At 54.0% G+C, this 16,076-nt stretch overlaps 4 protein-coding genes across 4 annotated transcripts; all 4 read left to right on the top strand.

Annotated features, from left to right (window-relative positions):
* Positions 1 to 3,215: 3,215 nt before the first annotated feature.
* LOC138366213 (uncharacterized) lies at positions 3,216 to 3,578 on the top strand. The gene has a single exon (XM_069327062.1). It carries the CDS (start codon positions 3,216 to 3,218, stop codon positions 3,576 to 3,578), a length of 363 nt encoding a protein of 120 aa, XP_069183163.1.
* Positions 3,579 to 4,090: 512 nt separating this feature from the next.
* Positions 4,091 to 4,708, top strand: LOC138366212 (uncharacterized). Its single transcript, XM_069327048.1, has one exon. The coding sequence runs from the start codon at positions 4,091 to 4,093 to the stop codon at positions 4,706 to 4,708; it is 618 nt and encodes a 205-aa protein (XP_069183149.1).
* Positions 4,709 to 6,990: 2,282 nt separating this feature from the next.
* Positions 6,991 to 7,752, top strand: LOC138366211 (uncharacterized). Its single transcript, XM_069327037.1, has one exon. The coding sequence runs from the start codon at positions 6,991 to 6,993 to the stop codon at positions 7,750 to 7,752; it is 762 nt and encodes a 253-aa protein (XP_069183138.1).
* Positions 7,753 to 9,330: 1,578 nt separating this feature from the next.
* Positions 9,331 to 9,879, top strand: LOC138366209 (uncharacterized). The gene has a single exon (XM_069327026.1). It carries the CDS (start codon positions 9,331 to 9,333, stop codon positions 9,877 to 9,879), a length of 549 nt encoding a protein of 182 aa, XP_069183127.1.
* The last annotated feature ends 6,197 nt before the right edge of the window (positions 9,880 to 16,076 follow it).

Raw genomic sequence — 16,076 nt, 5'->3', positions numbered from 1 at the left:
TATTACTGATGACATTTATATAAATGTCAAATAATGACATTTTTCACGTTTTTCAATTAGTTTGATATTACGTAAATATATTCATTTATACCAATATTTCGATACTATTTTATGTAGTATCACGATATGTGATTTGGCCTTCAAATCTCAAATCTTCGCGTAATATTGCATTTTAAGCAAGTTTTCTTGCAATTTTGCTTCGTACTAAAAATAATCGAATTCAGCAATATTTTGACGTTTATCATCCCCTTTTCCTTTATGTGATATAAACAAAATATCATCGAATTAGGCAATATTTTGCTGTTTTTCCACGTTTTTGTGAATTTTCAGTTTATTGCTATTAATTCATTAAAAAACGATAAAAATGATGCAAACACATAATTGATTAGGAATTAACCTTAAACTCTTCATTTTCAATCAACTATTTGTTTCTCGTTAAAATACTGAGTACGATATTTGAAAGGGGAGAAGTTCTGTTTTTACTGCATATATAAACGTTTCAGCCGGATTAGAGCGGTTTTACGTGTACATCTTCCATCGGTAATATAAACGGAAAATCAGGAACATTTTAGTTAATTCTAATGAAAACACATTGATTTTTATCATTTGTATTTGAAACAACATTGTCATATGTCTTTTCTTGGATCTAAATAATACGAAACCTCGCCCTATGATTTTAAGTTAAAATCCTCAAATATGGTAATATAGTGATTTTTTTCACGTTATTCATGTAGTGTGATTTTACGTATATATATTCGTTTTTACCAATATTTCGATACTACTTCATGTTTTCTCACGATATGTGATTTGGCCTTCAAATCTCAGAATTTCGCAAATTTTGCATTTTTAATCAAGTTTTCTTGCATTTTGTTTTCTACTAAAAATCATCGAACTTAGCAATATTTTGACCTTTATCATCCCCTTTTTCCTTTATGTGATTTAAACAAAATATCATCGAATTTGGCCGTTTTTCCACGTTTTTGTGAATTTTCAGTTTATTGTTGATGATTCATTAAATATACGATAAAAATTATGCAAACACATAATTGATCAGAAAATAACCTTAAATACTTCATTTTCAATCAAATATTTGTTTCTCGTTAAAATACTGAGTAAGATATTGAAAAGGGGAGAAAATCTGTTTTTATTGCATATATCGACGTTTCAGCCGGATAAGAACGGTTTTACGTGTACATCTTCCATCGGTAATATAAACCGAAAATCAGGAACATATTAGTTAATTTTAATGAAAACACATTGATTTTTATCATTTGTATTGGAAGCAACATCTTTATACTTCTTTTCTAGGGTCTAAAAAATACGAAACGTCGCTCTATGATTCGAAGTTAAAATCCTCAGATTTGGTATAATAATGACATTTTTCACGTTTTTCAATTAGTTTGATATTACGTAAATATATTCATTTATACCAATATTTCGATACTATTTTATGTAGTATCACGATATGTGATTTGGCCTTCAAATCTCAGATCTTCGCGTAATATTGCATTTTAAGCAAGTTTTCTTGCAATTTTGCTTCGTACTAAAAATAATCGAATTCAGCAATATTTTGACGTTTATCATCCCCTTTTCCTTTATGTGATATAAACAAAATATCATCGAAATAGGCAATATTTTGCTGTTTTTCCACGTTTTTGTGAATTTTCAGTTTATTGCTATTAATTCATTAAAAAACGATAAAAATTATGCAAACACATAATTGATTAGGAATTAACCTTAAACTCTTCATTTTCAATCAACTATTTGTTTCTCGTTAAAATACTGAGTACGATATTGGAAAGGGGAGAAGTTCTGTTTTTACTGCATATATAAACGTTTCAGCCGGATTAGAGCGGTTTTACGTGTACATCTTCCATCGGTAATATAAACGGAAAATCAGGAACATTTTAGTTAATTCTAATGAACACACATTGATTTTTATCATTTGTATTTGAAACAACATTGTCATATGTCTTTTCTTGGATCTAAATAATACGAAACCTCGCTCTATGATTTGAAGTTAAAATCCTCATATATGGTAATATAGTGATTTTTTTCACGTTATTCATGTAGTGTGATTTTACGTATATATATTCGTTTTTACCAATATTTCGATACTACTTCATGTTTTCTCACGATATGTGATTTGTCCTTCAAATCTCAGAATTTCGCAAATTTTGCATTTTTAATCAAGTTCTCTTGCATTTTGTTTTGTACTAAAAATCATCGAATTTAGCAATATTTTGACCTTTATCATCCCCTTTTTCCTTTATGTGATTTAAACAAAATATCATCGAATTAGGCCGTTTTTCCACGTTTTTGTGAATTTTCAGTTTATTGTTGATGATTCATTAAATATACGATAAAAATTATGCAAACACATAATTGATCAGAAAATAGCCTTAAATACTTCATTTTCAATCATCTATTTGTTTCTCGTTAAAATACTGAGTAAGAATTTTACAAGGGGAGAAGTTCTATTTTTATTGCATATATCGATGTTTCAGCCGGATTAGAACGGTTTTACGTGCACATCTTCCATCGGTAATATAAACCGAAAATCAGGAACATTTTAGTTAATTTTAATGAAAACACATTGATTTTTGTCATTTGAATTGGAAGCAACATCTTTATACGTCTTTTCTAGGGTCGAAAAAATACGAAACGTCGCTCTATGATTCGAAGTTAAAATCCTCAAATTTTGTATAATAATGACTTTTTTCACGTTTTTCATGTAGTTTGATATTACGTAAATATATTCATTTTTACCAATATTTCGATACTATTTCATGTAGTATCACGATATGTGATTTGGCCTTCAAATCTAAGATTTTCGCATAATATTGCATTTTAAGCAAGTGCATTTTGTTTCGTACTAAAAACATCGAATTCAGCAATATTTTGACGTTTATCATCCCCTTTTCCTTTATGTGATATAAACAAAATATCATAGAATTAGGCAATATTTTGCTGTTTTTCCACGTTTTTGTGAATTTTCAGTTTATTGCTATTAATTCATTAAAAAAACGATAAAAATGATGCAAACACATAATTGATTAGGAATTAACCTTTAACACTTCATTTTCAATCAACTATTTGTTTCTCGTTAAAATACTGAGTAAGATATTGGAAAGGGGAGAAGTTCTGTTTTTACTGCATATATAAACGTTTCAGCCGGATTAGAGCGGTTTTACGTGTACATCTTCCATCGGTAGATGGAAGATGTACCCACCGATGTAGACCCACCCTCCATGGGTCACACCCACATCACGCCCACCCTCACCACCCTCCATGGGCCACACCCACCCTCACCCACCCTCCCTGGGCCACACCCATGTCACGCCCACCCTCACCACCCTCCCTGGGCCACACCCATGTCACGCCCACCCTCACAACCCTTCCTGGGCCACACCCATGACACGCCCACCCTCACCACCCTCCCTGGGTCACACCCATGTCACGTCCACCCTCACCACCCTCCCTGGGCCACACCCATGTCACGCCCACCCTCACCACCCACTCTGAGGCACACCCATGTCACGCCCACCCTCACCACCCACCCTGGGTCACACTCCTGACACCCCTATCCTCACCACCCACCCTGGTCCACACCCATGTCACGCCCACCCTCACCCACCCTCTCTGAGCCACACCCATGTCACGCCCACCCTCACCCACCCTCCCTGGGTCACACCCATGTCACGCCCCTCCTCACCAGCCACCCTGGGCCACACCCATGTCACGCCCACCCTCACCCACCCTCATTGGGCCACACCCATGTCACGCCCACCCTCACCCACCCTCCCTGGGCAACACCTATATCACGCCCACCCTCACCACCCTCCCTGGGCCACACATATGTCATGCCCACCCTCACCCACCCACCCTGGGCCACACTTATGCCACGGCCACCCTCACCCACCCTCCCTGGGCCACACCCATGTCACGCCCCTCCTCACCACCCTCCCTGGGTCACACCCACCCTCACCACCCTCCCTGGGCCACACCCATGACACACCCACCCTCACCACCCTCCCTGGGCCACACCCATGACACACCCACCCTCACCCACCCACCCTGGGCCACACCCATGTCACGCCCACACTCACCACCCTCCCTGGGCCACACTCCTGACACCCCTACCCTCGCCACCCTCCCTGAGCCACACCCACATCACGCCCACCCTCACCCACCCTCACCCACCCTCCCTGGGCCACACCCATGTCACGCCCACCCTCACCCACCCTTCCTGGGCCACTCCCATGACAAGCCCACCCTCATCCACCCTCCCTGGGCCACACACATGTCACGCCCACCCTCACCACCCTCCCAGGGCCACACCCATGTCACGCCCACCCTCACCACCCTCCCTGAGCCACACCCATGTCACGCCCACCCTCACCACCCTCCCTGGGCCACACTCCTGACACCCCTACCCTCGCCACCCTCCCTGGGCCACACCCATGTCGCGCCCACCCTCACCCACCCTCACCCACCCTCCCTGGGCCACACCAATGTCACGCTCACCCTCACCCACCCTCCCTGGGCCACACCCATGACACGCCCACCCTCATCCACCCTCCCTGGGCCACACCTATGTCACGCCCACCCTCACCCACCCTCCCTGGGCCACACCCATGTCACGTCCACCCTCACCACCAACTCTGAGGCACACCCATGTCACGCCCACCCTCACCACCCACTCTGAGGCACACCCATGTCACGCCCACCCTCACCCACCCACCCTGGGCCACACTCGTGACACCCCTACCCTCACCACCCACCCTGGGCCACACCCATGTCACGCCCACCCTCACAACCCTTCCTGGGCCACACCCATGACACGCCCACCCTCACCACCCACCCTGGGCCACACCCATGTCACGCCCACCCTCAATCACCCTCCATGGGCCACACCCATGTCACGTCCACCCTCACCCACCCACCCTGGGTCACACCCATGTCACGCCCCTCCTCACCACCCACCCTGGGCCACACCCATGTCACGCCCACCCTCACGCACCCTCCCTGGGCCACACCATGTAACGCCCACCCTCACCCACCCTCCCTGGGTCACACCCATGTCACGCCCCTCCTCACCACCCACCCTGGGCCACACCCATGTCACGCCCACCCTCACCCACCCTCCCTGGGCCACACCCATGTCACGCCCCTCCTCACCACCCTCCCTGGGTCACACCCACCCTCACCACCCTCTTGGGCCACACCCATGTCACGCCTACCCTCACCACCCTCCCTGGGCCACACCCATGACACACCCACCCTCACCCACCTACCCTGGGCCACACCCATGTCACGCCCACCCTCACCATCCTCTCTGGGCCACACCCATGTCACGCCCACCCTCACCACCCTCTCTGGGCCAAACTCCTGACACCCCTACCCTCGCCACCCTCCCTGGGCCACACCCACGTCACGCCCACCCTCACCCACCCTCACCCACCCTCCCTGGGCCACACCCATGTCACGCCCACCCTCACCTACCCTCCCTGGGCCACTCCCATAACACGCCCACCCTCATCCACCCTCCCTGGGCCACACCCATGTCACGCCCACCCTCACCACCCTCCCTGGGCCACACCCATGTCACGCTCACCCTCACCACCCTCCCTGGGCCACACTCCTGACACCCCTATCCTCGCCACCCTCCCTGGGCCACACCCATGTCACGCCCACCCTCACCCACCCTCCCTGGGCCACACAAATGTCACGCTCACCCTCACCCACCCTCCCTGGGCCACACCCATGACACGCCCACCCTCACCCACCCTCCCTGGGCCACACCCATGACACGCCCACCCTCACCACCCTCCCTGGGCCACATCCACCCTCACCCATCCTCCCTGGGCCACACCTACCCTCACCCACCCTCCCTGGGTCACACCCACCATCACCCACCCTCCCTGGGCCACACCCATGACACGGCCACCCTCACCCACCCTCCCTGGGTCACACCCACCCTCACCCACCCTCCCTGGGCCACACCCATGACACGCCCACCCTCACCCACCCTCACCCACCCTCCCTGGGTCACACCCATGTCACGCCCCTCCTCACCACCCTCCCTGGGCCACACCCATGACACGCCCCTCCTCACCACCCTCCCTGGGCCACACCCATCACACGGCCACACTCACCCATCCTCCCTGGGTCACACCCACCCTCACCACCCTCCCTGGGCCACACCCACCCTCACCCACCCTCCCTGGGCCACACCCATGTCACGCCCACCCTCACCCATCTTTCCTGGGCCACAGCCATGTCACGCCCCTCCTCACCACCCTCCCTGGGCCACACCTATGACACGCCCACCCTCACCCATCCTTCCTGGGCCACACCCATATCACGCCCTTCCTCACCCACCCTCCCTGGGCCACACCCATGTCACGCCCACCCTCACCACCCTCCCTGGGCCACACCCATATCACGCCCACCCTCACCACCCACCCTGGACCACACCCATGTCACGCCCCTCCTCACCACCCTCCCTGGGCCACACCCACCCTCACCCACCCTCCATGGGCCACACCCATGTCACGCCCACCCTCACCACCCTCCCTGGGCCACATTCATGTCACGCCCACCCTCACCACCCTCCCTGGGCCACACCCACCCTCACCCACCCTCCCTGGGTCACACCCATATCACGCCCACCCTCACCACCCTCCCTGGGTCACACCCACACTCCCTGGGCCACACCCACCCTCACCCACCCTCCCTGGGTCACACCCATATCACGCCCACCCTCACCACCCTCCCTGGGTCACACCCACACTCCCTGGGCCACACCCACCCTCACCCACCCTCCCTGGGCCACACCCACCCTCACCCACCCTCCCTGGGCCACACCCATGTCACGCCCCTCCTCACCACCCTCCCTGGGCCACACCCTTGACACGCCCACCCTCACCCACCCTCACCACCCTCCCTGGGTCACATCCATGTCACACCCACCCTCACCCACCCTCCATGGGTCACACCCACATCATGCCCACCCTCACCACCCTCCCTGGGCCACACCCACCCTCACCCACCCTCCCTGGGCCACACCCATGTCACGCCCACCCTCACCACCCTCCCTGGGCCACACCCATGTCACGCCCACCCTCACAACCCTTCCTGGGCCACACCCATGACACGCCCACCCTCATCACCCTCCCTGGGTCACACCCATGTCACGTCCGCCCTCACCACCCTCCCTGGGCCACACCCATGTCACGCCCACCCTCACCACCCACTCTGAGGCACACCCATGTCACGCCCACCCTCACCACCCACCCTGGGTCACACTCCAGACACCCCTTCCCTCACCACCCACCCTGGGCCACACCCATGTCACGCCCACCCTCACCCACCCTCTCTGAGCCACACCCATGTCACGCCCACCCTCACCCACCCTCCCTGGGTCACACCCATGTCACGCCCCTCCTCACCAGCCACCCTGGGCCACACCCATGTCACGCCCACCCTCACCCACCCTCATTGGGCCACACCCATGTCACGCCCACCCTCACCCACCCTCCCTGGGCCACACCTATATCACGCCCACCCTCACCACCCTCTCTGGGCCACACATATGTCATGCCCACCCTCACCCACCCACCCTGGGCCACACTTATGTCACGGCCACCCTCACCCACCCTCCCTGGGCCACACCCATGTCACGCCCCTCCTCACCACCCTCCCTGGGTCTCACCCACCCTCACCACCCTCCCTGGGCCACACCCATGACACACCCACCCTCACCACCCTCCCTGGGCCACACCCATGTCACGCCCACCCTCACCTACCCTCCCTGGGCCACTCCCATAACACGCCCACCCTCATCCACCCTCCCTGGGCCACACCCATGTCACGCCCACCCTCACCACCCTCCCTGGGCCACACCCATGTCACGCTCACCCTCACCACCCTCCCTGGGCCACACTCCTGACACCCCTATCCTCGCCACCCTCCCTGGGCCACACCCATGTCACGCCCACCCTCACCCACCCTCCCTGGGCCACACAAATGTCACGCTCACCCTCACCCACCCTCCCTGGGCCACACCCATGACACGCCCACCCTCACCCACCCTCCCTGGGCCACACCCATGACACGCCCACCCTCACCACCCTCCCTGGGCCACACCCACCCTCACCCATCCTCCCTGGGCCACACCTACCCTCACCCACCCTCCCTGGGTCACACCCATATCACGCCCACCCTCACCACCCTCCCTGGGTCACACCCACACTCCCTGGGCCACACCCACCCTCACCCACCCTCCCTGGGCCACACCCACCCTCACCCACCCTCCCTGGGCCACACCCGTGTCACGCCCCTCCTCACCACCCTCCCTGGGCCACACCCTTGACACGCCCACCCTCACCCACCCTCACCACCCTCCCTGGGTCACATCCATGTCACACCCACCCTCACCCACCCTCCATGGGTCACACCCACATCATGCTCACCCTCACCTCCCTCCCTGGGCCACACCCACCCTCACCCACCCTCCCTGGGCCACACCCATGTCACGCCCACCCTCACCACCCTCCCTGGGCCACACCCATGTCACGCCCACCCTCACAACCCTTCCTGGGCCACACCCATGACACACCCAACCTCACCACCCTCCCTGGGTCACACCCATGTCACGTCCACCCTCACCACCCTCCCTGGGCCACACCCATGTCACGCCCACCCTCACCACCCACTCTGAGGCACACCCATGTCACGCCCACCCTCACCACCCACCCTGGGTCACACTCCTGACACCCCTACCCTCACCACCCACCCTGGGCCACACCCATGTCACGCCCACCCTCACCCACCCTCTCTGAGCCACACCCATGTCACGCCCACCCTCACCCACCCTCCCTGGGTCACACCCATGTCACGCCCCTCCTCACCAGCCACCCTGGGCCACACCCATGTCACGCCCACCCTCACCCACCCTCATTGGGCCACACCCATGTCACGCCCACCCTCACCCACCCTCCCTGGGCCACACCTATATCACGCCCACCCTCACCACCCTCTCTGGGCCACACATATGTCATGCCCACCCTCACCCACCCACCCTGGGCCACACTTATGTCACGGCCACCCTCACCCACCCTCCCTGGGCCACACCCATGTCACGCCCCTCCTCACCACCCTCCCTGGGTCTCACCCACCCTCACCACCCTCCCTGGGCCACACCCATGACACACCCACCCTCACCACCCTCCCTGGGCCACACCCATGACACACCCACCCTCACCCACCCACCCTGGGCCACACCCATGTCACGCCCACCCTTAACACCCTCCCTGGGCCACACCCATGTCACGCCCACACTCACCACCCTCCCTGGGCCACACTCCTGACACCCCTACCCTCGCCACCCTCCCTGAGCCACACCCACATCACGCCCACCCTCACCCACCCTCACCCACCCTCCCTGGGCCACACCCATGTCACGCCCACCCTCACCCACCCTTCCTGGGCCACTCCAATGACACGCCCACCCTCATCCACCCTCCCTGGGCCACACCCATGTCACGCCCACCCTCACCACCCTCCCAGGGCCACACCCATGTCACGCCCACCCTCACCACCCTCCCTGAGCCACACCCATGTCACGCCCACCCTCACCACCCTCCCTGGGCCACACTCCTGACACCCCTACCCTCGCCACCCTCCCTGGGCCACACCCATGTCGCGCCCACCCTCACCCACCCTCACCCACCCTCCCTGGGCCACACCAATGTCACGCTCACCCTCACCCACCCTCCCTGGGCCACACCCATGACACACCCACCCTCACCACCCACCCTGGGCCACACCCATGTCACGCCCACCCTCACCACTCTCCCTGGGCCACACTCCTGACACCCCTATCCTCACCACCCTCCATGGGCCACACCCATGTCATGCCCCTCCTCATCCACCCTCCCTGGGCCACTCCCACCCTCACCACCCTCCCTGGGCCACACCCATGTCTTGCCCACCCTCACCCACCCTCCCTGGGTCACACCCACCCTCACCACCCTCCCTGGGCCACACCCATGTCACGCCCCTCCTCACCACCCTCCCTGGGCCACACAAATGTCACGCCCCTCTTCATCCACCCTTTCTGGGCCACACCCACCCTCACCCACCCTCCCTGGGCCACACCCATGTCACGCCCACCCTCACCACCCTCCCTGGGCCACACCCACCCTCACCCACCCTCCTTGGGTCACACCCACCCTCCCTGGGTCACACCCATATCACACCCACCCTCACCCACCCTCCCTGGGCCACACCCATGTCACGCCCCTCCTCACCACCCTCCCTGGGCCACACCCATGACACGCCCACCCTCACCCACCCTCCCTGGGCCACACCCATGTCACGCCCCTCCTCACCCACCCTCCCTGGGCCACACCCATGTCACGCCCACCCCCACCACCCTCTCCGGGCCACACCCATATCACGCCCACCCTCACCACCCACCCTGGGCCACACCCATGTCACGCCCCTCCTCATCACCCTCCCTGGGCCACACCCACCCTCACCCACCCTCCCTGGGCCACACCCATGTCACGCCCACCCTCACCACCCTCCCTGGGCCACACCCATGTCACGCCCACCCTCACCACCCTCCCTGGGCCACACCCACCCTCACCCACCCTCCCTGGGTCACACCCATATCACGCCCACCCTCACCACCCTCCCTGGGTCACACCCACCCTCCCTGGGCCACACCCATGTCACGCCCCTCCTCACCACCCTCCCTGGGCCACACCCATGACACGCCCACCCTCACCCACCCTCACCACCCTCCCTGGGTCACACCCATGTCACACCTACCCTCACCCACCCTCCCTGGGTCACACCCATATCACGCCCACCCTCACCACCCTCCCTGGGCCACACCCACCCTTACCCACCCTCCCTGGGCCACACCCATGACACGCCCACCTTCACCACCCTCCCTAGGCCACACCCATGTCACGCCCACCCTCACAACCCTTCCTGGGACTAGCCTAATGGCATATCTCTGAACTTTTTCAAGCTTCGCCTTTTGCTTGACAAGGTACGGGCTCCATGCTGGGGCCGCATACTCCAGTATTGGTCTTACATAAGTGGTAAACAAGGTTCTGAATGATTCCTTACACAGGTTCCTGAAGGCAGTTCTGATGTTAGCCAGTCTCGCGTACGCCGCAGATGTTATTCTTTTGATGTGGGCTTCAGGAGACAGGTTTAGTGTGATATCAACTCCTAGATCCTTCTTTCTGTCCGTTTCATGAAGGACTTCATCTCCCATTCTGTATCCTGTGTCTGACCTCCTGTTTCCACTGCCTAGTTTCATTACCTTACATTTACTCGGGTTGAACTTTAGTAGCCATTTGTTGGACCATTCATGCAGTCTGTCTAGGCCATCTTGTAATCTCATTCTGTCTTCTTCCGTCTTAATCCTCCTCATAATTTTTGCATCATCAGCAAACAATGAGAGGAATGATTTTATACCATCTGGAAGATCATTTACATATATAAGAAACAGTATGGGTCCAAGGACTGAACCCTGCGGTGCCCCACTGGTGACGTCTCGCCAATATGATACCTCACCCCTCACAGTGACTCGCTGCCTTCTTTTACTTAGGTACTCCCTTATTCAATGGAGTACCTTCCCTTCCACTTCTGCCTGCAACTCCAGCTGTGTATGTGTGTGTGTGTGTGTGTGTGTGTGTGTGTGTGTGTGTGTGTGTGTGTGTGTGTGTGTGTGTGTGTGTGTGTGTGTGTGTGTGTGTGTGTGTGTGTGTGTGTGTGTGTGTGTGTGTGTGTGTGTGTGTGTGTGTGTGTGTGTGTGTGTGTGTGTGTGTGTGTGTGTGTGTGTGTGTGTGTGTGTGTGTGTGTGTGTGTGTGTGTGTGTGTGTGTGTGTGTGTGTGTGTGTGTGTGTGTGTGTGTGTGTGTGTGTGTGTGTGTGTGTGTGTGTGTGTGTGTGTGTGTGTGTGTGTGTGTGTGTGTGTGTGTGTGTGTGTGTGTGTGTGTGTGTGTGTGTGTGTGTGTGTGTGTGTGTGTGTGTGTGTGTGTGTGTGTGTGTGTGTGTGTGTGTGTGTGTGTGTGTGTGTGTGTGTGTGTGTGTGTGTGTGTGTGTGTGTGTGTGTGTGTGTGTGTGTGTGTGTGTGTGTGTGTGTGTGTGTGTGTGTGTGTGTGTGTGTGGTGTGTGTGTGTGGTGTGTGTGTGTGTGTGTGTGTGTGTGTGTGTGTGTGTGTGTGTGTGTGTGTGTGTGTGTGTGTGTGTGTGTGTGTGTGTGTGTGTGTGTGTGTGTGTGTGTGTGTGTGTGTGTGTGTGTGTGTGTGTGTGTGTGTGTGTGTGTGTGTGTGTGTGTGTGTGTGTGTGTGTGTGTGTGTGTGTGTGTGTGTGTGTGTGTGTGTGTGTGTGTGTGTGTGTGTGTGTGTGTGTGTGTGTGTGTGTGTGTGTGTGTGTGTGTGTGTGTGTGTGTGTGTGTGTGTGTGTGTGTGTGTGTGTGTGTGTGTGTGTGTGTGTGTGTGTGTGTGTGTGTGTGTGTGTGTGTGTGTGTGTGTGTGTGTGTGTGTGTGTGTGTGTGTGTGTGTGTGTGTGTGTGTGTGTGTGTGTGTGTGTGTGTGTGTGTGTGTGTGTGTGTGTGTGTGTGTGTGTGTGTGTGTGTGTGTGTGTGTGTGTGTGTGTGTGTGTGTGTGTGTGTGTGTGTGTGTGTGTGTGTGTGTGTGTGTGTGTGTGTGTGTGTGTGTGTGTGTGTGTGTGTGTGTGTGTGTGTGTGTGTGTGTGTGTGTGTGTGTGTGTGTGTGTGTGTGTGTGTGTGTGTGTGTGTGTGTGTGTGTGTGTGTGTGTGTGTGTGTGTGTGTGTGTGTGTGTGTGTGTGTGTGTGTGTGTGTGTGTGTGTGTGTGTGTGTGTGTGTGTGTGTGTGTGTGTGTGTGTGTGTGTGTGTGTGTGTGTGTGTGTGTGTGTGTGTGTGTGTGTGTGTGTGTGTGTGTGTGTGTGTGTGTGTGTGTGTGTGTGTGTGTGTGTGTGTGTGTGTGTGTGTGTGTGTGTGTGTGTGTGTGTGTGTGTGTGTGTGTGTGTGTGTGTGTGTGTGTGTGTGTGTGTGTGTGTGTGTGTGTGTGTGTGTGTGTGTGTGTGTGTGTGTGTGTGTGTGTGTGTGTGTGTGTGTGTGTGTGTGTGTGTGTGTGTGTGTGTGTGTGTGTGTGTGTGTGTGTGTGTGTGTGTGTGTGTGTGTGTGTGTGTGTGTGTGTGTGTGTGTGTGTGTGTGTGTGTGTGTGTGTGTGTGTGTGTGTGTGTGTGTGTGTGTGTGTGTGTGTGTGTGTGTGTGTGTGTGTGTGTGTGTGTGTGTGTGTGTGTGTGTGTGTGTGTGTGTGTGTGTGTGTGTGTGTGTGTGTGTGTGTGTGTGTGTGTGTGTGTGTGTGTGTGTGTGTGTGTGTGTGTGTGTGTGTGTGTGTGAGTGTGTGTGTGTGTGTGTGTGTGTGTGTGAGTGTGTGTGTGTGTGTGTGTGTGTGTGTGTGTGTGTGTGTGAGTGTGTGTGTGTGTGTGTGTGTGTGTGTGAGTGTGTGTGTGTGTGTGTGTGTGTGTGTACTCACCTAATTGTACTCACCTAATTGTGCTTGCGGGGGCCAAAGAGCTTTGGCTCTTTGGTCCCGCCTCTCAACCGTCAATCAACTGGTGTACAGATTCCTGAGCCTACTGGGCTCTATCATATCTACATTTGAAGCTGTGTATGGAGTCAGCCTCCACCACATCACTTCCTAGTGCATTCCATTTACTAACTACTCTGACACTGAAAAAGTTCTTTCTAACGTCTCTGTGGCTCATTTGGGTACTCAGCTTCCACCTGTGTCCCCTTGTTCGCGTCCCACCAGTGTTGAATAGTTCATCCTTGTTTACCCGGTCGATTCCCCTGAGGATTTTGTAGGTTGTGATCATGTCCCCCCTTACTCTTCTGTCTTCCAGTGTCGTAAGGTGCATTTCCCGCAGCCTTTCCTCATAACTCATGCCTCTTAGTTCTGGGACTAGTCTAATAGCATACCTTTGGACTTTTTCCTGCTTCGTCTTGTGCTTGACAAGGTACGGGCTCCATGCTGGGTCCGCATACTCCAGGATTGGTCTTACATATGTGGTGTACAATATTCTGAATGATTCCTTACACAGGTTCCTGAACGCCGTTCCGATGTTAGCCAGCCTCGCATATGCCGCAGACGTTATTCTCTTTATGTGGGCTTCAGGAGACAGGTTTGGTGTGATATCAACTCCTAGATCTTTCTCTCTGTCTGTTTCATTAAGTACTTCATCTCCTATTCTGTATCCTGTGCCTGGCCTCCTGTTTCCACTGCCTAGTTTCATTACTTTGCATTTACTCGGGTTGAACTTCAACAGCCATTTGTTGGACCATTCACTCAGTCTATCCAGGTCATCTTGTAGCTTCCTACTATCATCCTGTTTCAATCCTCCTCATAATTTTTGCATCGTCGGCAAACATTAAGAGGAACGAATCTATACCCTCTGGGAGATCATTTACATATACCAGAAACAGTATAGGTCCAAGGACTGACCCCTGCGGGACTCCACTTGTGACGTCTTGCCAATCTGAGACCTAACCCCTCACACAGACTCGTTGTCTCCTGTTGCTTAGGTACTCCTCTATCCACCGGAGTACCTTCCCTTTCACTCCAGCCTGTGTGTGTGTGTGTGTGTGTGTGTGTGTGTGTGTGTGTGTGTGTGTGTGTGTGTGTGTGTGTGTGTGTGTTTACTAGTTGTGTTTTTACGGGGGTTGAGCTTTGCTCTTTCGGCCCGCCTCTCAACTGTCAATCAACTGTTTACTAACTACTTTTTTTTTCCACACCACACACACACACACACACACCCCCCCCCAGGAAGCAGCCCGTGACAGCTGACTAACTCCCAGGTACCTATTTACTGCTAGGTAACAGGGGCATTCAGGGTGAAAGAAACTTTGCCCATTTGTTTCTGCCTCGTGTGGGAATCGAACCCGCGCCCCAGAATTACGAATCCTGCGCGCTATCCACCAGGCTACGAGGCCCCCCAGTGTGTGTGTGTGTGTGTGTGTGTGTGTGTGTGTATGTGTGTGTGTGTGTGTGTGTGTGTGTGTGTGTGTGTGTGTGTGTGTGTGTGTGTGTGTGTGTGTGTGTGTGTGTGTGTGTGTGTGTGTGTGTGTGTGTGTGTGTGTGTGTGTGTGTGTGTGTGTGTGTGTGTGTGTGTGTGTGTGTGTGTGTAGTAGCGCGATGCAAGGCTTCGTAAGCGTGTATATTAGTGTGTGTAGTCAGGCGTTACTCCCAAGTCACTAGTGTACCAAACACACACCTCGGGGTGTGATCCCTGGTCGGTTGGGGTTCTCCTAAGTATTGGCTGTGTGAGACTTTCCGCCATTTCTGCCAGACGAGTCTTGGTGTGTCGTGCACCCCTCGCCCAGACCACCTCACCTCCACACATTTCCTCCACAGCTCTTCACTATAGTGACATATCATCCATTCTTCACGTTAGAACGGAAATATTGCGGGTAGAAGTAAGACAATCTTTGGAACAGAGCAATGGGATCGAACCCGCGTCGTGAGTCACCCCCATGCCTTACCCATTTTACTACGGCGTGATTAAAAGCAGGATCAGGTTCGATTCCACTGCCCTGCTCCAAAGATGTGCTCATAAATATATCACACCACAGGAATTACACTGTGGAGAGGCACAAGTGTTCAAGGGAAGGGAAGGGAACTATCAGGGGAAAGCGCCAAACCATTACGACTATATAACACTGGGAAGGGGTCAGGATTTGGGATGGGACGGGGGGAAAGGAATGGTGCCTAACCACTTGGACGGTCGGGGATTGAACGCCGACCTGCATGAAGCGAGACCGTCGGTCTACCGCCCAGCCCACGTGTACAGACGTTTACAGGTTTGTATATCTTGAGCCTCGTTATTGTGACTCATCATCTGGAAGGTTGTACACCTGCCCGACCACAACCCTTGTGGTGACCGTAGGAGTACTCGAGGAGGACACAACAACAACCCTAGTTGATCAGGCGGTCGTGAGACTAACCTGGCTACAGGCAGCGG

This window comes from Procambarus clarkii, chromosome 2 (genome assembly GCF_040958095.1).
Source record: "Procambarus clarkii isolate CNS0578487 chromosome 2, FALCON_Pclarkii_2.0, whole genome shotgun sequence".
Lineage (NCBI taxonomy): Eukaryota > Metazoa > Arthropoda > Malacostraca > Decapoda > Cambaridae > Procambarus > Procambarus clarkii.
The sequence above is the reverse complement of the archived record's forward strand: the minus strand, read 5'-3'. Positions and strand labels throughout refer to the sequence as shown.

Coding starts and splice junctions, on each gene's coding strand:
- LOC138366213 (XM_069327062.1), top strand. CDS start 3,216: ATGGAAGATGTACCCACCGATGTAGACCCACCCTCCATGGGTCACACC.
- LOC138366212 (XM_069327048.1), top strand. CDS start 4,091: ATGTCACGCCCACACTCACCACCCTCCCTGGGCCACACTCCTGACACC.
- LOC138366211 (XM_069327037.1), top strand. CDS start 6,991: ATGGGTCACACCCACATCATGCCCACCCTCACCACCCTCCCTGGGCCA.
- LOC138366209 (XM_069327026.1), top strand. CDS start 9,331: ATGTCACGCCCACACTCACCACCCTCCCTGGGCCACACTCCTGACACC.